Source organism: Magnolia sinica, chromosome 2 (assembly GCF_029962835.1).
Source record: "Magnolia sinica isolate HGM2019 chromosome 2, MsV1, whole genome shotgun sequence".
In the NCBI taxonomy this organism is placed as follows: domain Eukaryota; kingdom Viridiplantae; phylum Streptophyta; class Magnoliopsida; order Magnoliales; family Magnoliaceae; genus Magnolia; species Magnolia sinica.
The window spans coordinates 32,979,642-33,003,984 of NC_080574.1; the positions used below are offsets into that span (position 1 = coordinate 32,979,642).

At 40.1% G+C, this 24,343-nt stretch overlaps 1 protein-coding gene across 1 annotated transcript; it reads right to left on the minus strand.

Moving 5' to 3' along the window:
* Positions 1-12,526: 12,526 nt before the first annotated feature.
* Positions 12,527-24,343, minus strand: LOC131236917 (uncharacterized). The gene is made up of 2 exons (XM_058234451.1): positions 24,073-24,343; positions 12,527-12,912 (listed from the first exon to the last, which is right to left on the minus strand). The coding sequence occupies exons 1-2, from the start codon at positions 24,256-24,258 to the stop codon at positions 12,733-12,735; spliced, it is 366 nt and encodes a 121-aa protein (XP_058090434.1). The 5' UTR covers positions 24,259-24,343; the 3' UTR covers positions 12,527-12,732.

A 24,343-nucleotide genomic window follows, 5' to 3' on the forward strand; every position in this document is an offset into this window, starting at 1 on the left:
AATGTCATATGCAATGGTCAACCACATCTCATAACAAACATACAGATGATGCATATGGGCATGTATTGTGATGCTATGCTGTCACATACTCATAATCGGTATCAATAATTGGCACTGACACTCGGCAACGACAATCGGCCTCTACAATGTGGGCATTTAACTAGCATTATCTCCAAGGAGTGGCCCACATAGAGCCTCACATATAGTGGACTTATGGCCTCACACAAGGGCTAAATATACAACACCATGGGCCTCACTCAAGAGCTGAATACACATCGTGATGGGCCTCAATCATGGGCCACATATACATCAAGTGGGTCGCATCTCACGGGTCTAATATACATCGCAATGGGCCACTCCCACGGGCCTAATATACATCAAGTCAGGCCTCACCATATGGGCTGAAAATATATCACAATGGGCCACTCCCACGGGCCTAATATACATCAAGTCAGGCCTCACCATATGGGACAAAAATATATCACAATGGGCCTTGAATATATCACAATGGGCCTCGACAATCGAAATTGGCCTCAACAATTGAAATCGACACTCAGAATTAGCCTCGAAACTCGGCCTCGACAATCAAAATCGGCAAGTCGGAATCGATCGATAATCGAAATCAGCAAATTAGTCACGTCAATCGAAAATTGGCAATCGGCCTCGATCACTAATCGGTCAATCGGCTACGACAATCAAAATCGATCGATACTCAGAATCGGCAAATCGGTCACGATATCCGCCCTCGATTGCTAATCGGTCAATCGGCCACGAAAATCAAAATCGATCGATACTCAGAATCGGCAAATCGGCACAATCAAAATCGATCAATACTTAAAATCGGCAAATCGGTCATGATATCCGACCTCGATGGCTAATCGATCAATCGGCCATGACAATCAAAATCGATCGATACTCAGAATCGGCAAATCAATCACGATATCCGGCCTCGATCGATAATCGGTTAATCGGCCACGATAATCAAAATCGATCAATACTTAAAATCGATAAATCGGTCACGATATCCGGCCTCGATCGTTAATCGGTCAATCGGCCACGACAATCAAAATCGATCGATACTCAGAATCGGCAAATCGATCACGATATCCGGCCTCGATCGATAATCGGTCAATCGATCACGATAATCAAAATCGATCAATACTCAAAATCGGCAAATCGATCACGATAACCGGCCTCGATCGCTAATCGGTCAATCGGCCACGACAATCAAAATCGATTGATACTCAGAATCGACAAATTGATCACAATAACCAGCCTTGATCGATAATCAGTCAATCGGCCGCGATAATCAAAATCGATCGATACTTAGAATCGGCAAATTGGCATCAACGAGAATGACCTAACAAGGCCTAAGGGAAGGTCACAATGAGGACATCTAACCGTCATTACCTATCAAGGTGGACATTCAACCAACATTGCTCCCAAGGAGTAGCCCATACAAAGGATCCACACACAACGCAACGGCCATACATACCTCACATTGGGCCTCAACCATGGGCCTCGAATACATCACAATGGGCCTTGCCCATAGGCCATGAATACGTCACAATGGGCCCCGCCTATGGGCCTCAAATCCACAATAGGTGAGCCCTACACATGGGCCTTACATACATCAAGTGAGCTTCATCAATGGGCCGCACTAATGGGCCTTATACACATCAAGTGGGCTACATCATAACAAGTACGTAACTAGTGTGAGGGTACTCCAGCCAATCCGTTTCCCACACGTGCATCAAGGTAAGTCCCACCGTCCAAGGACTGGACGGTGGAGATGCATACATCATGTGGGTCCCACGTCCCATGTGGACCGATGAGCAGAGTGGATATAGAATAAATACATCAAGGTGGGCCACGTTGGATGGGATAGATAAGACACAAAAATCCAGGTGGGGCCTCATCAGCACCATCCAGATATGGACAGTGGGGATACAAAATACATACGGCAAGGTGGGCCCCCACCATAACGTCTATTTTCCATCCAATCTGTCCATACGGTCACAAAGACCGGGTTAAAGAGGAAAAACAAATATCATTGATCCAAAACTTTGGTACTCCCACGAAGTTTCAATGGTGGATGATCAATCCTCACCGATTTCTGCAATGTGGTCCACCTGATGGATGGCTGGATCTATCACACATTTCATGGTGGGTCCCATCCAGATAGACGACCAGGACAAAGCAAATATCCTAAACGGGACCCACAGAATTTGCTGAAGCAAGTACAACAGTTATTTGTTGCGGGTACCAGCCCACCGTCCATCAGATGGACGGTTTGGATGAAGAACAAATGGACGGACAGTTGGATTTAAATAGATGGACGGTGGGGATTTGAGCCACTAGCTGACGTAAACACATCAGCTATGTGCTGGTATGGTGGCAGACCAGCCAATCATCTCTCACGGTGGGTGGGTCCCACGGGCCTGCTGATGTTAAAACATCAGCCATACAGCTGGTGTGAGTTACAGCAATCTGCTTTCATATGAGGTGGGTCCCACATACATCAGGGCCCACCGTAATATTATATATAATAAAATATTGCATAAGCCTAGCGTCAAGAGCACTGACGGACGGCCTGGATATTGTACAAACGTCAAGGTGGGGTCCACACGCCCCATCACATGCATCACGTGGTTTCCACGTGTGTAGGGCCTCCGCTGTTAGACAGCATAGATAAAACACTTACATCACGTGTGAGGCTCTACAATTGGATGGTGAGCATCAGCACACATCACGGTGGGGTTTCCATTACACCGTCGAGAGCCACTGCACCGTCCAGACATCTCTGGACGGTGGGGATTTTCAAAATACATGCATCAAGGTGGGTCCCACCCACACGTGTGGGGTGGGCCACACCCTAACAGATGGACGGGGTGCATACCAAACACATATCTCGTGATGGACCTGCATAAATTGTAGCGTCAATCCAGCAGCTGGGAGGGTTGCAGGCCCACTGTCCAGGCCTGGACGTCCATTTGACGGACGATCTGGGTGGTGCCTTGTCCAGGTGGCCCCATGTTTGGGCAAAATGGATGGACGGCATGGATGTACTCATACCTCAAGGTGGGACCTAGTACTTGCTGGCGTCAGTACAGCAGCAATCTGCTGCTCATCTAACAGATGGGCAGAGCTGATAAAAATCACGGCGGGTTCCACCTATCTGTGGTGGATGGTAGTGATACACCACATCATGGTGCGTCCCACATTAATGAACTGTGTGAATAAATTACATACAATTTGGTGGGTCCATGTGGTGGCCCACCGAGTCGGGATCAAGCTGATATTTGTGATTTCCCTTAATCTAGATCGGGCAGCGGGGCTGGCCCATTGGCTGGACGGTCCGAATCATGCATGCACATAATAAGTGGGCCACCCCGACAAGAAAGGAGGGAGAGAGAGAGAGAGAGAGAAAGAGAGAGAAAGAAATCGGATGGTGGAGGGACCCCACCACTATGGGTCCCTCAATACGATGCATACATCAAAATGGGTTTTACCATATGTGGGCCCTCAAACCATTAAAATCACACAAATTAATTTCTAGAAAACACCCACCTTTGGATCTCCTCTTCCTTCTTCCGCCAATGCATATTAGAGCTCCACGGAAAGAATTTCAACGGTTGAGATTGATAATAGAGGGTGGGATTGGATGGTAGGAAGGTGCGCCACACTAGTTTCTCTCCCATGGAAGCCATGGACAGTTGCTTGGAGAGAATGAGGGAGAGAGAGAGAGAGAGAGGGGTTGTAAGAGAGAGATGGGTGAGTGATGTGTGGGTGATGGGTGAGTGATGAGAGAGTTGACTTTAGGGATGGGGGTTGTACTTGGGGACGGTTGAGTGATGGGTGAGTGATGTGTACTTGATTAATGAGATTGATGGGATTGATGTGATGGATTCTCGGGATTGCAACGCGTGACGTTTTTCTCGAACTGAACGCGGGCCCACATCTCCTGGCCAGGGTACCGCATCGGCATGCAAGACGTGGCATTAGAACCGCGGCGACAGCGCGGTCGCACTGGTACAAGTCTCGGGTCGAGCCGACTTAGATATACGGGAAACATTTTAGGGTCGCGCGCAAACGGCGATAACCGATCGCGGGTCATCGAAATTCGACCGAGAGGGCCGCGGAGGCCTATGGAACGGTACGGGATAGGATACGGGTCTTACAAGATCATTTAACAATGAGCTTATGTAGAAAGGGGCCCAACATGGAAACAAGTGGATATGATCAACTAATAATAGATTCACATGGTTAAAATCAACATGTATATGTTTATGAATGACTAGCAATAAGCCCCACATGTTGAGATCATTTATTAGTAGGCCCAACATGAAAGTATGGATGGTTATGATCAACTAACAATGTGCCATGTATGATTAAATTTGTAAACTTATTAAATTGAAGAGGATCACATGATGCATCAAGTATGGAGATCAAATAACTGAAATTTAAAGCATATTTGATTGAGAAGCCATTGCTGAATGGAATTGCTAGTATCTTCCACACCTTACACGCTTGAGAGAAGTAATGGTATGGGAGAGACAACTTTACACGTGTGTAGGTTTGGGTACCCACCTTGTTTCAGTAGCACATGGTGGAGCAATTTAAAATCCGTTGAAACTCCTCTTCAAAGGCTCCGCGCGTTTCAAGGCTTTCGGGGTCCATTCAGACATCATGCATGTATCAAAGTCCAAGTGCATCACCTCTTACATGAATTTGAGATTAATCATAATACTATGAAACCCACTGGTTTGCTCAATCACAATATCTAACCCTTAGGTACATCTAAACCATTGATCAATTAAGCTTACCTTATAAAACTCTTACACTCTTCAACTTGGGCTATAATATTATTTATTGTCTAAGATTTATTTTAAAAATATTTTGTAAAACATGCTTTATAATTTTGTAGAAAACATCTAAATAATCAACCAAAGTATCTGTTGGATAATACAGGCAATGTGTCTACATCCAGTGCACCTATTTATCTTTTTATTTCTTATGTTGATATTGTAGACCAAAGGCTAGTGAGTAGTTCGACAGAAGACAGAAGACTAATGATTGTTCCTTCAAAGAAACAAACGTCGGAGAATGGTTCGTGGGAGTATAGAATGCCAGAGAGTAGCGGTTGATCCCATGGTGACGGCTTCGAAGAAGTGGGAGAAAATAACGCTGGAGATTGGGTTGGGCTGAAGAGTGGTTATGGATAACTTAAAAGGAAGCTTTGAAGGAAGATTTCTGAAAAATAAAAATAAAAATCGAAAAATGTAAAATGAGGTCTTCTCAACCGACTTGGCCTTACTGAACAGATTTTGGACGCCATTTGTGGGGTTGCACTATGAGGTATGTGTCAAATCCATGTTATCCATTTTTAAAATCAAGGGCATGACCTCAGGAATGAAGTATATCCATAGCAAAGATGTACCATTCCATAGAAAAGAGTTGAGATTAAACACTGGCTATTATTTGTTGTTATGGGCCATAGAGAACTTGTATTTAAATGTAATTAATATTTTTCATTCGTCCACACATGTACAATGAGAATGATCTAATTTGATCTCCCCTACAGTGGGGCCATGTCACCCCTTGACAAGCTCACGGCATACAGGTGCGGATTGGATACTGACAAGGTCAGTAGCAAGTGACGTCACAAGCTCTGTGGACCCTACCATGATACATGTGTTGTATCAATACTGTCCAACCATTTTTAGAGATTTTTTTATGGCATTACAAAGAGAATGAGATAGATCTAAAGTTCAAGTGGACCCCACCATAGAAAATAGTGGGGACAGTGACAGCCACCGTTCAAAACTTCTTTGGGGCCACAGTAGTTTCCGATGAAGCTGATATTTTTGTTTTCACTTCATATATCTCTATGTTAACTTATTAATAGGATGGATCTCAAAAATACATCACTGTGGGCCCTATAAATTTTTCAACGGTGGCTCCCACGGTTTTCTGTGGTGGGTCCACTGGAAATTTAGATCAATCTCATTCTCTTTGTAATGCCATAAAAGGATCTCTAGAAATGGTTGGATGTTATGGATACAACACATGCATCATGGTGGGGTCCACATAGGTTGGTGACGTCACTTCAGTAGCGATTTGGCTACTGACCTTGTCAGTATCCAATCCACGCCCACGTCATACATGATGGTAGGGCCCCGTATCTTCTCCTGCACTCAATGACTCCTTAGGGCACGTGTTGCAATGCTAGGGAAAGTTTCACTCCTTTTTTAAAAAAAAAAGGAAGGTGTTAGGAGGCCAAAAAATAAATATTTAAAGAGGAAGCTAAACACATGCTACGACCATTCCTTGGGACGATTTTAGTAAAAATCCTTTAATAAAATCTCTAACAAGATGTGATGCTTGTTGTTGTTTTTTTCTTTTTTTCCCTGTATCATTAATATGATTATGAAATGCCACCCAAGACTATTGGTTTGATGTGCCATGATGCAGGGAACACATGAAATCTCTCCCTGATCAAACAAGACAAATCCATTGCCCATTGATTGTTAAGAAGAAAATAAGGCAATGTCCATGTTGAATAAAAAGTGGGCCAGATATAGGATTCTTGTGATATTCCCATATGGGGTCGTGTCCAATGTTTGATACGACCTGATTACAAGTTCCGCTTTTCTCAGTACTCTGGTTGTGTAGCAGCCCCTTTCACATCACGGCAGCTTTCGCTATGAATGTAATATTAGCTTTAATATCAATTGTTAAGAACTTAACTAATATGCCAAAAGCTTTGAGACGGATGAAACATTTCAAGTTAGGCCATTAAACTCTTGGGATTATAACCATGGCCATTTTGTTTCCCAAAATCAATTCCTCCTTCTCAAGATCAACAAATGCAAAACGTGCTTAGAAGTTGAAATTATTGCATGGAGCAAGGCATGTTTAAAAACTTTTAAAAGCCACATATCAACCTGATATTTGTGTTTTCAATCCTTTCATGTCTTTTTTAACTTTTGAGCAGGTTGGATTTCGAATAAACATTATGGTGGGCCTTAGGATAGTTTCAACGGTGGGAATCACTCTCCCCACTGTTTTCTGTGGTGGGTCGACTACAGATTTTTATCTGCTTCATTCTTTGGTTCATATTCTAAAATGATATCTCAAAATGGATGGACGGTGTGGATATAACACATACATCATAGTGGGGCCCACAGAACTTGGTGACGCCACTTCAGTAGCCTACTCGCTACTCAACCTGTCAAGTATCTAGTCCGCATCCGAAATTATCCTATTCGGAGTTAAAGTGGGCCCACTTGCTGAGCCAATAAATGCCTGGCAAACAGGCTGCCGTATGGCCCATCCCTTTCTTTAAATTTGTTCAGGCGTCTGTGTACGTTGTAAATGTTACCAGCCGTACTAATTGTTAATTGGTAAACGTCCTGACGAATCTGGACCATCCAGTGAGAAGGCCTCATCAGCTGGACAGTGGGGATAGGACTAGGTGCAGCCGGGCCACACCCAAGATGGTTCGGCCCTTACCGTAGGGCCCACCTTGATGTATGTATTCTATTTCCACGCCGTTCATATGTTCTGCCATTTTATTTTAGGGCAGGAGCCAAAAAATGAAGCAGATCCAGTTCTCAGGTGGACCATAATACTACAGGAAACAGTGGCGATGAATGCCCTACCGTTAAAGACATCCTAAGACCCATTGAAATGTTTCCAAAATGTTTATTTGTCATCCAATCGGTTGATAAGGTCACATAAACCTGGATGAAGGGGAATATATATATATAGAGTCATGCTCCCCTGCGCACCTACGTACGTGCGCACCTTTGCACACGTGTCATGGGTGTCTAATTTGAACGGTCCATGTGATGCGGAATTTCAAGGAACCCCATGTGACAAATTTTCACCCTGATCTAAAATTCTGTTGGGCCATAGCAAAGAGAAATTCAAATCAAGGGAGGAAAATGTTTTCATTTTTCATGGGCCATCAAAGTTTTAGATCAAAGTAAAACTTAGGCTGGGAGGGTTTCACGAGGTGCTGCTTCACATTAACGGTTCAGATTTTAGATCCACATCACGTAGGATGGGTTCTCAAAAAAGTTCGTACGTAGTACATACGAACCCGTTCGCAGGTGAGCGTTTCCGATAGATATATATATATATATATATATATATATATTGCGTGTCGACCATCAACACCGTGCATTTGATGGGTCCCCTCTAAATTATGGATATGCCAAAAATCAGCCGTATACGGAACTCAGGTGGGCCATACCATCTAAAATAATGTGAAGACATGCTAAAAACATATAAAAGCACGTGGTGGGGCCGACCTGAGTTTTGAATGCTACTGAAACTTGGTCTGAACCCTCATCCAAGTGGGACAAACATAATGGATGGGCTGGATTTGCAAACCACATCTCAGTGGGCCCAAAAAATGATTATGAATGTTTTAATGGTGCACAGCCCCTCCCCACTTTTTTATGTGGTGTGGCTCACAAAAGTCACGGATTGACTTGATTTTTGATGGAATGGTGCATCTGACTGATGGGGTAGATGTTCCAAACGCATCACGGTGGCACCCACACACCTCGACCTCATGGGACAGTCCCATCAGCTCGAGCGCATAGTACCTTTTCCCGTATATGTATACGAGTCATGCTCCCCTGCGTACCTACGCATGTGCGCACGTTTTCACACGTGTCATGGGTGTCTAATCTGAACGGTCCATGTGATGCGGAATCCCATGAAACACCCTATAACAAATTTTCACCCTGATCTAAAGTTCTGGTGGGCCATAGCAAAGAGAAATGAAAATCAAGGGAGGAAACTGTTTTCATTTTTCATGGCCCATCAAAGTTTTTGATCGAAGTAAAACTTGGTCCCGGGAGGTTTCACTAGGTGCTGCTTCACATTAACGGTTCAGATTTCAGATCCACATCATGTATGATGGGTTCTCAAAAAAGTTCGTATGTAGTACGTACGAACTGGTTCGCAGGTGAGCGTTTCCATGTGTGCGTGCGTGCGTGTGTGTGTGTGTGTGTGTGTGTGTGTGTGTGTGTGTGTATATATATATATATATATATTCTAAAAACCTTGCCCGCATGCCGTTTTGCTAACTATCGCGTGTGTGTGTGTGTGTGTATATATATATATATATATATATATATATATATCAGCTTGATCCAAAACTTTGGTAGACTATTTTGTAGACTATTAATGGTCAATCACCACGGTTTCCAATGGTATGGTCCACCTGAGAACCAGATCTGCTTCATTTTTGTAGGGATGCACTAAAATGATTTGGCAAAAATGATGGACGGCCTGGATATAGAATACATACATAAATATGGGCCCCACGGTAAGGCTGCAGTTAATCCCCTTTGAGGACCGTGTATGGTAAAGGTATATATGCAGAAAATGGCAGGCGATCCATTGCTTGCTATTGAATAGTTGAGGGCCACTGCTGGTGAGGAACTTAAAAAAAGATGCATGGTTAGGAACACCTGATCAGTGCGACATGGATGCATCAATCAGCAATCGTTCATCAGAGATGTGGCTGTTAGAAATGGAGAGGGGCCCACCATAGTCTATAGTCAGCAAAACTCCATTTTAAATGCTTAAAAATACTTGTATAATTAATTAAATGTTTTAAACTCTACATGTTTAAGAGGATAGTTTTTAAAAATTACTCTAGACAAATTGACTTAAACATGCTTTTTTGAAACAACTTTTATTCATATATATATATATATATATATATATATATATATATATATAAAATAAAAATAAAAAATGGTGCAATTTAAAATTTTAAAAATAAAAATTAGTAGTCACCTCTATCATGACAATGTCTTTCAAACCAAAGAGAGGGCATTACTTTCACTAACATGGAGGATGGTGCAACTTCAAGTCAATGAGATCCACCGCCGTGGCCTATGTTTACAAAGGGACTCAAAAATCAGGTAGATCGGTGAGCCACACCATGGAAACAGTTGGGATGACAAAGTCTAGCCATAAAAATCATCCAAATTTCATTTGAGGTCCCATCCAATCCATCCATTTGAAGTACAACATCAGGAAAAACTGACTCCCTAAAAAATTAGAACATTGCAATACTCATATGGCCACACCACGTGAATGCAGAGGTTTTAGGAATGATTTTACACTTCTTCCTATATTATGGCCCACCTAAATATTACATTTGACTAATTTTTAGAATCCATGGTGAAAAATATGACGATGAACCTGATGGACGGCATAGATTTGGTGCATTTTTATTTTGCTTAGCTATCAATTAGCACAAGTAACACTTTTGGTGCGCGTAAGCAAGTCAGGCTAGTCCATTCTTTTTTTAGTCTCATGTGTCCAATTGGTTGGAGCTTAAGTTGCCGTCCACCCAAAAGATAACCTATGGCCTATCATGTACATTCGATGTCCAACCTGTCCAACTGGTTAGTCCCATCATGAGGATCGCCTTATACTAAGATCAGACCAATATACTCATCAAGTAGATCACGCCATAGAAAAATAAACTATAGCCATTTATGAATAGAAAAATTCAAGTGTGGACCACTTAATGATTGTATTACCATGAATTTTGCACAAGGTGAGCCTCATGGTGACAGTTTGGATGTCAGATGCACATTACAGGTATGAAAATATCCACTTGAAAGATTTGAGATCACCTCTCTTATACTATTCTAATCCTCTACTGCACTAGAAAACACCCAAGTCCATGCACGCCCACAATGTTGCCTACTAAAACCCACTCCATCTATTGGTTTTAATAAATAAATAAATAAACAACAGCTAGATCCACAACTCAAAGAGACCACACCATGTGGAAAAATGGGATGGGAATGTCATTCATAGGTTTGTATGTGGAGACAAATGATCTAGACCGTACTTTAGTGGGCCAAGTATCATATACTTTGTACACGTGCGGCCCATTTCTTGGTATCTAGACCGTTTATATGATGGGTGCCAGACATGGATGGATTGAGTCTCAAGAAAAAATTCCACTCCTTTTAAACTGTTACTTTGGACCGCTGATATGTTTTCTGCCCAACCGTTTTTGGGTAGGCCACTTATCTGAGAGGTCCGATCTGGTCATTTTCTTAGACATCGCCCATTCACTGGTTTCATTCAAATCAACAGACCCTGCATCAGGTCTCTGTACGAACTGTGATGCATCAGGCGATAATGGACCTTATAAATCAAGATTTCAGTTTGTAGAATCCACAGTTCCGTGATCAAGGCCGTTCATCTGTTCAAGCCCACCATGGATGGAGCATGACCCAAAAGTCTGCTTCACAAGACAATCCTAAACATTTCCATTTGTCCTGCAAATGGATGGTTTGGCCCATTTCGGAAACAAGGCCCACGATTGGAGGATCAAACCTTTAAAATAAATAAATAAATAAATAATCTGAGACTTGGGGCATGGCCCATCAACAATGAATCGCATCCAGCCAGTTGCTTAGATCATAGAAATATAGGCCCCACTCGTACAAACTGATGCCCGTGATCCTAAAATTCCACCATTGGAAAAGTACATCTAAATGCCCAAAAAAGAAATGAAAAAACGTTGGCTCTCTGAATATTATTCAAACCTCACCATCTGCTAATATATTGACAGAAAGGATGCCTTTGCAAGTAAATACAGGGATGTAGACCATCCATCAATGCACTTGTGGTACATGTGTGCTGATCATTACCGTCCATATCATGGGCCACAGACACTTTGATCTGAAACATCTGATGAAATATGGGGGGGCAAACATTTTTCTCTATTGGCCAGACACACCTAACCTCATCATTTAAAGACCGGTGGGATGGTTTAGCTCCCCAAATTAGAATCCATGGGGCTTTCTAAAGGAAGAAAAGTTAATAATGCCCTATCCTATTCCAGTTTTCCACACCACCCCAAACGGTCGGTATTACAGAACTATATCCGTTCCACCCGAGAAAAGCTCTTAGTGCTCTCAGAGCACTGTAAGTTATAGTGCTCCTAGTTGCACTGGGACACTTGGATTGTCTAATCCATTGATCTAGATTGTTCATTAGGTCCAACTCACATTTCATGGGCTACCATGCAAGCCTCACACCGTTGCGACAAATATGAACTATTCAATCAATGATCTTGACCTTTAATATGGACTCAAGATCATTGACACAAAAATAGGTCCAATTAACAATTCGATCCATCTATTTTTTGTCTTAGAGACCACCATGGATTGCCTATGATTCTAAAGAATCACTTTTGTTAGGCAATCACAGCCATCCATCCAAGGCTTGGAAAAAGGATGGCCAGAGAAAATAAGGCCAAATCAAGAATGGATTGGATCATCTGGTGAGCGAAATTTTTACATGGTAGCTTAATAAATGTGTTTTGGACTTAATGGACAGTTCAGAACAACTGACTGAGCTATCTAACTGAATGATGCGACTAGGAGACCTGATAGCGCTCTGAATGCACTGGAGCATCTCTCTTTACACAAATATGCACAATGCTTGTAATCCACAAACCACCAGAATGTATCCATCTCTTAATTTTCTTCTACTTCTATTAAAACTGAGAAATTACTACTTGGGGAGATCATCAGAACATCAGGTGTTCAGTGTTCATAAAGATCTGCAACATAATCTATTGATTCAAGCTCCAAAACTTTCAATTTGAGAGGGCTGCATGAACAGCGATTCAACATGTAAGAATATGGGAGGGGGCCGAGGGGATCAAGAGACTCATACCACTATCGAGATGCCTTCCTTCTTGGGGACCTTATTTCCAGGGAATGCGGTGCGGGAAACATCAACAAGCGCCTTGAAGCTATATGGCTCATGCATAGACAGCTCTGACAGCACCTTCCTGTTGAGCTGGATGTTCTCTTTCATCAGCCCATGCATGAAGTTACCATAATTCACCTGACAAGGGCAAGAAACAAAAATGAATTGTCATTGTAAATCAACAGCTGAAGCTCAATCAAGATACAGGGCTGAAATGGATCCAATTCCTAGAATGTCTTGCCACACAGATCACCTTCAGCTCCCTTTGGGCCTTGATTTACTTTTACTACTAGCATCAGACTTGGCCTCAAGCACAACTGTACCTGACAAGCCAAGTTGCTCCTGCACTTTGTATGATGGAAGGACCTAATTTCACCTAATGCAACAGTATTAAATCATTTACCTACCAATTATGTTTCTTTTTTTATGAATATTATGTTTCTATTATTACATTCTCTTGTGTTTCTTTGCTAGGCCTACACGTGTAATAAAGCTCATGCGCAAACCACAAGTGTCAGCATGGCATGATAGGCCCTAGATCTAATACACCAATCAGAATGGCACCACTATGTTGATGCCCTAGGCCAAGAATCAGGTTGATCCACTGGTCAGGTGGGCCACAATTGGCCAAAGAAATGCATGGCCCTGAAGAACTCCGCTGGAGTCTGCTAAACATCCACCTATGTCCAATATTGAGGCCCACATGTTGACTGGACCTGACATTTTTGAGGAGATATTTAGAAGGGCAGACCAAATTGATGGATGGATTGGATCTAAAAACTATGTGACATGCTGGCACACGTGTGGTGTGTACATTAGCTTTATTGCAGGCGTGCGTTCAGCAAAGCTCACTACTACAAAACTAGTTTTCCAGATACGGTTATTGGCAACGAGTAAGTAAAGATTTCAAACTAAAAATTTTCAATTCTCATCATCATCTAAGCCTTATCCCAAATAATTGGGTCAGCTAACTGAATCCTTTTCCACCATTCTTCATCACGTCCCAACTAATTTTCTTCATCGATAATTTATAGACTTCTTACTTTTTTCTTATTTTTCTAATTAATTTGAATTAATTTCTGGTCATCCCTTTCCTCTTCTTAATAGGTCTTGTCTAAACAATTGACTTTTGCAGTATGTTGCTGGTCCATTTTCGAAACATTGGATCCAGGCTCCAACCACTTGCCATTCACCCCAATCATCAAAACCTGCCCCCCTCACCTGATTTGTACAACGTCATCTATTTGTCGATTTTGATGCCCATTCTCAAACTTGTGTATGCAAGTTGCCTTTTGTTCGCTTAGACCAAACCATCCCTCATACACTCTCTCATCAAATCTTTATAAGCATAGTCGGAGAAATTTGACAAATTCCATAGTAGTTTAATTTACCATTTAAACATGGGATTTTGAGTCCAAAATGCTTTTTTCCTATGGAGACGCATTTTCCCTTTCCAAATATAGAAACCCATCCAAACAGTAGTAGCCGATGATTGTTTACAGGGCCTCAGACATGAGAAGCAACTACATAGTAGGATATCCCTGTTCAGACATCAACACAGATTGAGAAGTAACCATAGCAGTACAATTAGATGATGTGAGAGACATTGTTGGGGAAATCACAATTCATTCTAGTCAACTGGGTCCTCTGTCTTTGCAAACTCAAATTAAGAGTAAATGCGACGAGTCATTTGAGCAAAGATCCAACTGAATGTAATGCCCACAAATTCAAGGATCCATCATCAACTTCAATACCTTATTGCAAAGAATAACGACAAAAAAGACTTCCCAATTGTAATGTTTCATAGCCCCCTCATGTCCACCAGGACCACTTTGAAATGGTCCAAAATAACTGCAGATGGATGACCCAAAAATTTGATCTCTAGCAAAACATCTGTTGTCTCCCCTATAATCCCTACTTTGATAAACTGCATCTCTTTGATGCAATCTTCCATAAGCAAAATCAACTCCAGGACAAACTTATTACAGGCAACAGTTCATATCCAGACACTGGAACACAGCAATAATCCACTGCTGCATCTGCATAGGTGGATGAACCATTTCAACTACTGAATGGCAACATCACCCGTCCACATAGACTAGCCATGCAATAAAATAGAACTCTTTTCCTGACCCCACTAATCATTTCAAAGAAATCAATTGGATTTTCAGAATCTTAGCCAGACCATCAAATTCTGACATGCAAATAACATAGCAATGGAAGGAGATTCCCCATTCCATGACACAACCAGCCATGAAGCCCTTGTAAGAAGCCAGTCAGTTCTCAAATTTCTTTTTGGGACATGGTATTGGATTGAAAGAGCTACAACTGCACCTAACCGGGATTAGATTTAGTCCACATAACTTTTTGAGGATCAATCCTCACCACAGATTACATCACAATGACATCAAGAGTACAACTGAAAATGACCGGCAAGCTGCAACAATCTGGCTATTGAAACATATCACAACACTAGGAAACCATCTGGCTATTGAAACATATCACAACACTAGGAAACAAATCCATCAAATTAAGAGTAAAGTGAATTCAGGGGTGGTAATCCTTGAAAACTAGATGTAGGAGCACAAAGGGAGCACCTCTAGTAAAAGAAAATTAGAGGATTTGAAATACACAATTCTATTTGATGTATGTCCTATCTATAAAGAGAACACTGGGTCAGAATCATCAGATACCTGCTCATGGTACTAGTTTTTCCTTTTCCTTTTTCTTGGCTTTTATCTTATGTAACCTCCAGCATGTGAACCACTGCCATGGCCATTTTCCATTAGCCCAAGAAAAATGGTGAGGTTCATGCCTGGTGGGCAGCCGATCACAAAACCTTTGCCCTTTAAAAGCTGTGACCCAAATTACTGGCATAAGGTGGTGGTGATGATGATGATATCTTATTTAAGCCTAATGGACAACCAATTTTTCCCTATATTTAGGTCTCTCAAGAAAGGACGAACCTTTAGCGTTTATTTGCAAAATGACACCACAAATTAGAAGAATCATCGCCTAACTCAATGTGAATAAGGCATTCCAATGGCGTAGGCATTTATTAACTGTTTATTCATAGCAAAGTTGTCTTAGTTCAATTTTCGCACTTGCTCCATTATTCCCAACAAATAAATGGTTTAGATGATCAACAATAAGCCCCATGCATGACGGGTCTGGGTGGTCAGGCTGTCAATGGGTATATGGATTGATTAGGGTTTAGTTAACATATTTGGATCCGAAATCTGGTCGGGTCAGGTACCCAACTCAGGTACCTGAGAATACGATTTTTTTGAAATATCATTTATTTAATTATATTTATTATTTAAAAACCATGCAACAGGCATGTTTATAGTATGGACCCAAATCATATTCCAAACCTAAACTTGACTCCCAACCCAATTCTAGATCTGAACCCCCACAACAAATTCTAATTTGTGCTCATTGTCATCCTATTGAATGTTTTATTTCCTATCATTCTTTGTCTCTAGTTCACAAGTCTTTTGTTTATGCCCTTGAATATTCTTCTTTCACTATTCCCAAAAATCTTAAAGGGGATCTTAATTCTCCTTTATGGCGACAAGCCATGGAGGAGGATATGGCTACCCTTGAGAGGAATCCTGCATGGGAGAACCCTACTGGTAGTATAGCTCAATAAAAAGCTTGTCTCGTAGCTAAAGAATTTACAGAGGCATATGGTGAGGATTATTCTGTAACCTTTTGCTCTTGTTGCAAAGAAGAATTTGGTACGGATGATAATTTCTCTTGCTGCTAATTTGAATTGACCATTGCACCAATTAGATGTTAAGAATGTCTTTTTGAATAGTTAACTGACTAAGGAGATTTGTATGCTTCTCCCTCCTGATTTTTCTAGAAAGAGGAAGAGACAAGGTATTTCATAACGGTAAAGATGGTTGTAATCCGTTATGGATTTAAATTTTTTTATTATTTATAATAAATAAATAAATAAATAAATAAATAAATAAATAAAAAACCTATTCCAGCCACACACTGGACCGTTACGGAGCCGTTACAGGTCAAATTTTTTTATAACAGCCATTACGACCGCATGACGCATAACAATTTCCACTGTTATCGTTACATAATGGTTGTTACATAATCATTTTGGAATACCTTTGGAAGAAAAGAAAGGTATGTCGTCTTAAGAAGGCTATATATGTGGTCAGAAACGAGCTCCTCGAGCTTGGTTTGAGAAGTTTATCGGGCCCCTAATTCGTATTAGATTTACTCACATTCACTCTGACGGCGTATACAGAGTATCATCATTGTGAGTGTGTATGTGAATGATGTCATTGTTACAGGCGGTATTTGAAATATCGGCATCACATTACGTATCGCATCCTTGGGGTACAGATATGTATCGGCTATCGCACGGCATATATCATTGGTATCAGGTAATTTATCGCACTTTTTGGGAAATATGGGGAAACATTGGGAAATTTGTTGAATTTTTCAATGAAACTTTACGAATTGTTTAAAAAGACCTTAATACACACTTTTAAATCATAACATCTTTTATTAAAAAAAAAAAAAAAGTGCACATGATAGGCTTCCTTTGTGTAGGTCCTAAGCTATGAGTTGTCTGATTGAACTAATGCAACTATATTCAAATTGAATGCATAACATTTAGAGTGTATATGATGATCATTTCATCAAACACTCCTAAATACTTCAAAATTAGTCTTAATTGACAGCTGGTTGAAGGAAATTTTGAAAAAATATATATTTTTTTTAATAATATTTTATTACTTTTTAATTAAAATGATTTTTATTTTTTGAAAATTGACGAGGACTTAACAAATCAGTAGATCAGCCCTCATACATGCTTGATTTCATGTTTAGAGTGCAACATTGCAAGCAATTTGGGAGAAATTAGGAAAATTTTGAATTTTCCCCAAATTGGACCACTTACACTCAAATTTCGAAATTAGAGTGTATGTGATGATCATTTCATCAAATACTCCTAAATATTTTGAAATTAGTCTCAATTGATAGCTGGTTAAAGGAAAATTTTGAAAAAAAAAAAAACATGGAGAACATGAAGAACCAATGGATTTATAAATATTTGACTTTGATTTAACATAATTTCAACAAAAAAAAAAAGGATCAGAAATTGAAAATGCTCACCAGATCGAACATGTGAGATATATCGGCACTACTTGTGCGTTCCGTACCGCACAGGTAGGAAACAAGATATATCATGGGATATATTGGCTGATATCGTTGATATTTAAAACATTGGTTACAGGTGATGATGCCAGTACAATTTCAGTGTTGAAACTCTATATGAGCAAGGTTTTTAACATCAAAGATTTTGGACCACTAAAATATTTTCTTAGAATTTAAGTCTCTCGTTCTAAGAAAGGCATCATTTGTCTTAATGAAAATATGCCCTGAGCAAGGTCTTTAACATCAAGATTTGGAGCCGCTAAATTACTTTCTTAGAATTGAAGTCTCTCATTCTAAGAAGAGCATCATTTTGTCTCAAAGAAATTATACCCTTTCAAGTGGTAATCTTTGTGTTAAACCTATTGATTCGCCATTAGAGGTTAATAAGAAGCTTCGAGCTGATAATGGGAAACTTCTTGATAATCCTTGCATGAACGTGTTCGCCAAATGATCGGCGCTATATGACAGGATACCGTACTTTTTTTAGGCAATTTTGTTACCTGGAAGACTAAAACATAGACAACTGTTGCACAATCCAGTGTTGAGACTGAGTACTGTGCTATGGCAAATAACACATGTGAAATTTTGTAGTTAAAATGTTTTACTGCTAAATTGGTATTTCCAGTGAAGGCTCTTGTGCTTAGGTATTGTGACAATCTATATGTGATTCATATAGCTTTTAATCTCATTTTCCATGAGCGGACAAAACACATTGAAATTGATTGTCATTTTATTTATATGAAGGTTGTTGTTGGCATTATTTCTCCTCCCTTTATTTTGTCTACTACTCAACTTGCAGATTATCTTTACTAACGCTCTTACCATTAGAGTTGGACAACACATTCTTGGCAAACTGGTCATGATTAATATATATGCCTTAGCTTGAGGGGGATTAATTCGCCATACTCTAACAATTCGAGCTTTTAAAGCAAGTGGTTAATTGTCCTGCATCAGCTACTAAGGGCCCACACCTGCTTGCATCTGGCCCTTGGTTTCTTACTAGAACCTTGTTGCAAGCACTCTGCATGTGTGCAAATTCAATTCATTATGGGTCCAGATCCAACTGGAGAGCCCAACTGGGTGTGGTGGACCGTTACCATTGACTCTCGTTGCTCGCACTTACTTCCATCCATTCAAGCCATCTTTTTTTAGGTGTTTTCTTTCTTACTTCATGGCCACTTCATTTAGCATGTCGGTTTTTTCAGCAATTTCTTCTCATCCCACCATTTGGATCATAAATAGTGGGGCTTCTACTCACATGTCACTAAATCTCTCACTCTTGACAGACTCCACAACAACTTCTGATGCTAAACCCGTCACATTACCAACTTGGGATGTCACCCCGTCACTCATGTCAGCTCAGTCTCTTTACCTTCGGATTTAATTTTACATGTTCTTTGTATACCAAATTTTCATTTTAACCTCTTATTTGTTAGTCAATTCACCGAAAGTTCAAATTATGTTGTCATATTTTTCCTACTTTATGTCTTTCATGACCTGTCCTTGAGGAAGTTACTTCCAATAGGTTAAGAATGAGATGGATTATTGTCACCAACGTCAACCCCTAATCCCCACCCCACCAATCATGCCCGCTACTCAATCTACAAGTCCCAACACTCGGCACATGCATCTTGGTCATCTATTTGTATCTTGCTTGTCTCAGTTACAATCCACTTCAGGTGCTACTTTTTCGTCTTCTCCTTACGATGTGTGTTAAAGGGAAAGGCAATCTCATCGTCCTTTTCCATTAAGTTGCACTCAAAAGCAATCTCATCGTCCTTTTCCATTAAGTTGCACTTGAAGTGCACTTTCTTTTCATTTGATTCACTATGACATTTGGGGTGGGTATCCTACACTATCCCATACTGGTGCCCACTATTTTCTTACTATTGTTTATGATTATTCCCGTTGCACTTGGGTTTATCTCATGTGTTTTAAATATGAAATATGTTTGCTTCTAAAAAAAAAATTATGCCATGGTTAGGACTCAGTTCCAATGTCCAGTTAGCCAAATTTGCATTGACAATGGTACCGAGTTTCTTTCTCATTCAAAGCATATATATATATATATATATCGAGAAAATGGAATACTTCATTAGCAAACTTGTGTTGAAACCCTATAACAAAATGGGGTTGATGTGCGCAAACATCAACATCTCCTTGAAATTGCTCGAGCTTTGCGCTTTCAAGAATATTTACCGTTATCATTTTTTAGGGAATGTGACTTAACTGCTACTTATCTCATCAATCATATACCCACTCCCAATCTAAATAGTAAGACTCCATACGAAATGCTTTTCAAAAGTAAACCATCCTATAATCATCTTCGAGTCTTTGAATATTTGTGTTATGCTCATAAAATTTCTTCTCATTGACACAAATTTGCACCACATGCTTTTAAATGCATCTTTGTCGATTATCCTTTTGGGCAACGAGGTTATCGAGTTTATAATCTCGAAAAGAAATGTATCTTCACCTCTCGAAATATCACTTTTGTCGAGAATACATTTCCATTCAAACCTCCAGCTGCCATCTCTGGCACATCTCCTCTGTCATTCCCATGCTAATCTTTGAGGCAACCCCTGATCATCCCCCATAACCTCCAACCCTCACCACTCCTAATCCCGACCCTCTTTCCTCTACTACACCTTCATCTGGCCTTCGTTATTCTCATCATCCAATCACTCGACCTACCTACCTCAAACACTATGCCTGTCCCACCTTACCACTAACCTCCTCTATTACTTCACCCTCTTCACAACCCTCTACAAGTACTCCTTATCCCTTATCTAACTTCCTTTCATATAATCATTTTTCTGCTAATCATGTTGTCTTGCTTCTTCTTTTTTCTCATGATGAGCCAACATCCTTTTTTCAAGCTGTTAAAAATTCTTCATTGGTGTGATGCAATGGCATTAAAAAAATTGAGGTATTAGAGAAAAATCGCACATGGACCATACAACATTTACCATCAGGGAAAAAAACCATTGGTTGTAAATTGGTGTACAAAGACAAACATCGTGTTGATGGTACAATTGAATGATTCAAAGCATGCTTATTAGCCAAGGGGTATACTTAGATTGAAGGGTTAGGGCCTATTTGGGAGCGTGGATTTGGAACCCTCTGGATTTGAAATCCTCCTGTTGTGTTTGGCACCCTGGATTTAGAATTCCCTGTAATCCAAAAGTAGCTATGCATAGTATATTTACGAGGGTTTGAATTTAATTACTAAATCAACTTTAATATCTCTAATTAGTGTATATATGTAATGTTTGACATAATGGCTGTAATAAACCAGTCGACATATATACTTTGCTTAAAAGAAATGAAATTCCAAGTCTAGATGGGGTCCAAGCACAAGATCACATCCGAGTAACTAACCAACAATTTTTAACCGTTGACTAACATGGATAATGTTTGAAGTTTGAACGGCACAGATCATCATATTAAAGTAATTATAGTGATGCAATTGATAATCTAAATTGTTTTGGGATATCATCAGTGGGCCATGTGCCCAATAGATTAACAGTCTAGTGACACACATGTTATATGCATAACTCTTGGAAGGATTTTAGATGTAATCCAAGCTTTCACCTTGGATGTGAAACCCCCAGTTACTTTATGGTGCCAAACATACTAGGTGATTTAAAATCACACACAATCCATGGTGCCAAATGACCCCTTAGACTACCATAAGACATTTATTCCCTTTACAAAACTCATCATTGTTCATTGTCTATTGGTTGTGGCTACCATTTGCTGTTGGACAATACATCAACTAGATGTCAACAACGATTTCCTACATGGGAACCTGCATGAAGAAGTTTATATGACCATTCCATCTGGTTTTGCCAAACAGGGAGAACAACGAGTTTGTCATCTGAACAACTCTATGGTCTCAAACAGGCATCAAGAAACTAGTTTGACAAGTTTTCCTCTGCTCTTAAAGAAGTTGGCTATCATCAATCCTCAGGAGATTATTCTCTTTTCACCCATTCCAATGACACTATCTTCACTGCAGTATTCGTTTATGTGGATGATATAATTATCACCGGCAACAATCAATCTGCCATCAATGCCCTAAAGGAATTTCTACATACCAAGTTCCACATTAAATATCTCGGTCTCTTGAAATATTTTTTAGGCATTGAGGTGCCTCATTCTCTGATGGGAATTTTCTTAAGTCAGTGCAAATACACCCTTAACATTCTCAAAGATAGCGATCATCTCGGCAGTCGACGTGCTACTTTTTCTATAAAACAAAATTTGCATTTGGCTAATGACCAAGGTGATCTTCTTCATGACCCCTCTATGTATCAACCAGTGTTTTGAATAGTGCCCATAGAGTAGCAGTAGCACCCGTAGCGTAGTCATGACGCCACATAGTGATGGCAAATAGCGTAAATCTACAAGGGTCATAGTGTATGTAGCATATGCATAGCATATGTAGCATACACTATGCCTTTTCTTTAGTAAATGGTAATTATATTTTCTATTTTATACTTAATACTCTCAACTTGTGGGATTTTCATTTCTTTTCAAACTTGTGACTTGTGATTTCAATTAGACATTTTAATTATAACTTGCTTAAAAAGTTATTGATGTGATAATAATTTGATTTGGTTTATGTATGTGGTTTCAATAAGACATTAATAATAAATGATGATTAATATCTTGTTTGAACATTCTTATACTTGAAAAAATGAATCACACACACACACACACACACACACATATATTCTTATTATTCATCATATTTTTTTCTATTTTTAAATTAAAATATAGAAGTATCGCTTAGCTTAAGCTACTTGTGCTACACGTTATAGAGGGTTAATGCTACGCAACACGCTACCGCTATTTAAAACACTGGTATCAATGGCTTGTTGGGCATCTCATCTACTTAACAACCACAAGACTGGATATCATTTATCTAGTCAACATTCTTAGTTAATTCATGCATCAGCCTTACCAACCTCATTATGATGCTACTATTAGTGTGTTAAGATATCTCAAGTCTTCTCCTGGTAATGGCACTTTTTAATCCTTCGATAGCTCTCTTCAGTTATCTACTTAGTACAACTCTGACCGTGCCGGTTATCCCAAGACACGACGTTCTACCACAGGATACTTTACGATGCCTAGGCAAAGTCCTATCTCTTGGAAAAAGAAAACAAAAAACAAAACAAACCATTGTTTCACAGTCATCTTCTGAGCCAAGTACCGCGCAATAGCCAATGCTACCTGTGAACTCACTAGGCTCAAAATTCTTCTTCGAGATCTTGGCATTCCACATGGCCCGCTTATGTGCCTTTATTGTGATAACCAAGCAGCCCTTCACATAACAAACAATCTCATTTTTCATTAAAGGACCAAACATATTGAGATTGATTGTCATCTTGTTTGTGAAAAGATATCCTCTGGTGTTCTTTGTACTTCATTCATGCCCACCGACCAACAACTTGCGGACATCTTCACAAAACCTCTTGGTTAGGAATGATTTGATTTTTTACTCGGCAGGTTGGGCATTAAGGACCTTCACACGTCAACTTGAGGGGAAGTATTAGGAAGGACTTCATTTCCCATGTACATATTAGGAAAATACTTCATTCTTTTGTATATTTTTCCTCTTTTGTCCATAATTCATTAGGGTATAATCAGATTTATTATTTATTGTATTATTCCATATTGGCGCCACTCCTCATGCATAAATTCAGGACTCCACACTCCATGAAATACAAGCAATTATTCAATATTTCAAATTGTACCTTTTCTATTTCTAGTTTTTATCATTTCGCACCCAGCTTTTACAGAGGAACTAAAAAAGTCGCCTGCCCCAAATTTCAGTGGGCCAAACACAAGATTTTGGTGTGTATTTGGATCAAAAATCTAAAAGGCACAAAATCCAAGCTGCCAAACGTCCCCTTAATCAAATCGAAAGGCGATTTTTAGAAATCCTGCATCAGGATTCTGATAAATGATCTGTACAGTGGAGACATAGTAATCAAGATTCAAGATGCAGATGAACAGAGAGAAGGACAAAAACATCGACTAAGAAACAGAAAGGATGGAAGAAGAGAAAATGAGGAGAAATTGACAAAAAGGAAGGATGCATACACCGTGTAAACGAGTCCCGGCGTTGATACGTTCGATCCAGAGAGAACGCATATCCCTTTTCTTGTTACGACGGTCCCTGTAAGAGTACTGGAGCGCCTTCTCCACCCTCTCCCTTGCTATCCTTATGCAGTTCTTCGCCCTCCCTCTGAATCCCTTTGCGAGCTTAAAGATCTTGTCCTTGTTCATCTCTCTCTCTCTCTCTCTCTCTCTCTCTCTCTCTCTCTATCTGCCCCTGCTTAAACCCCGGGAAGAAGAAGCGAGAACAAGGGAG

Excerpts from the sequence above, each read along its gene's own strand:
- LOC131236917 (XM_058234451.1), bottom strand. The coding sequence starts at position 24,258 with ATGAACAAGGACAAGATCTTTAAGCTCGCAAAGGGATTCAGAGGGAGG. Across the intron at positions 12,913-24,072 it reads CCGGGACTCGTTTACACGGT|GTGAATTATGGTAACTTCAT; the intron begins GTATGCATCCTT and ends TGCCCTTGTCAG.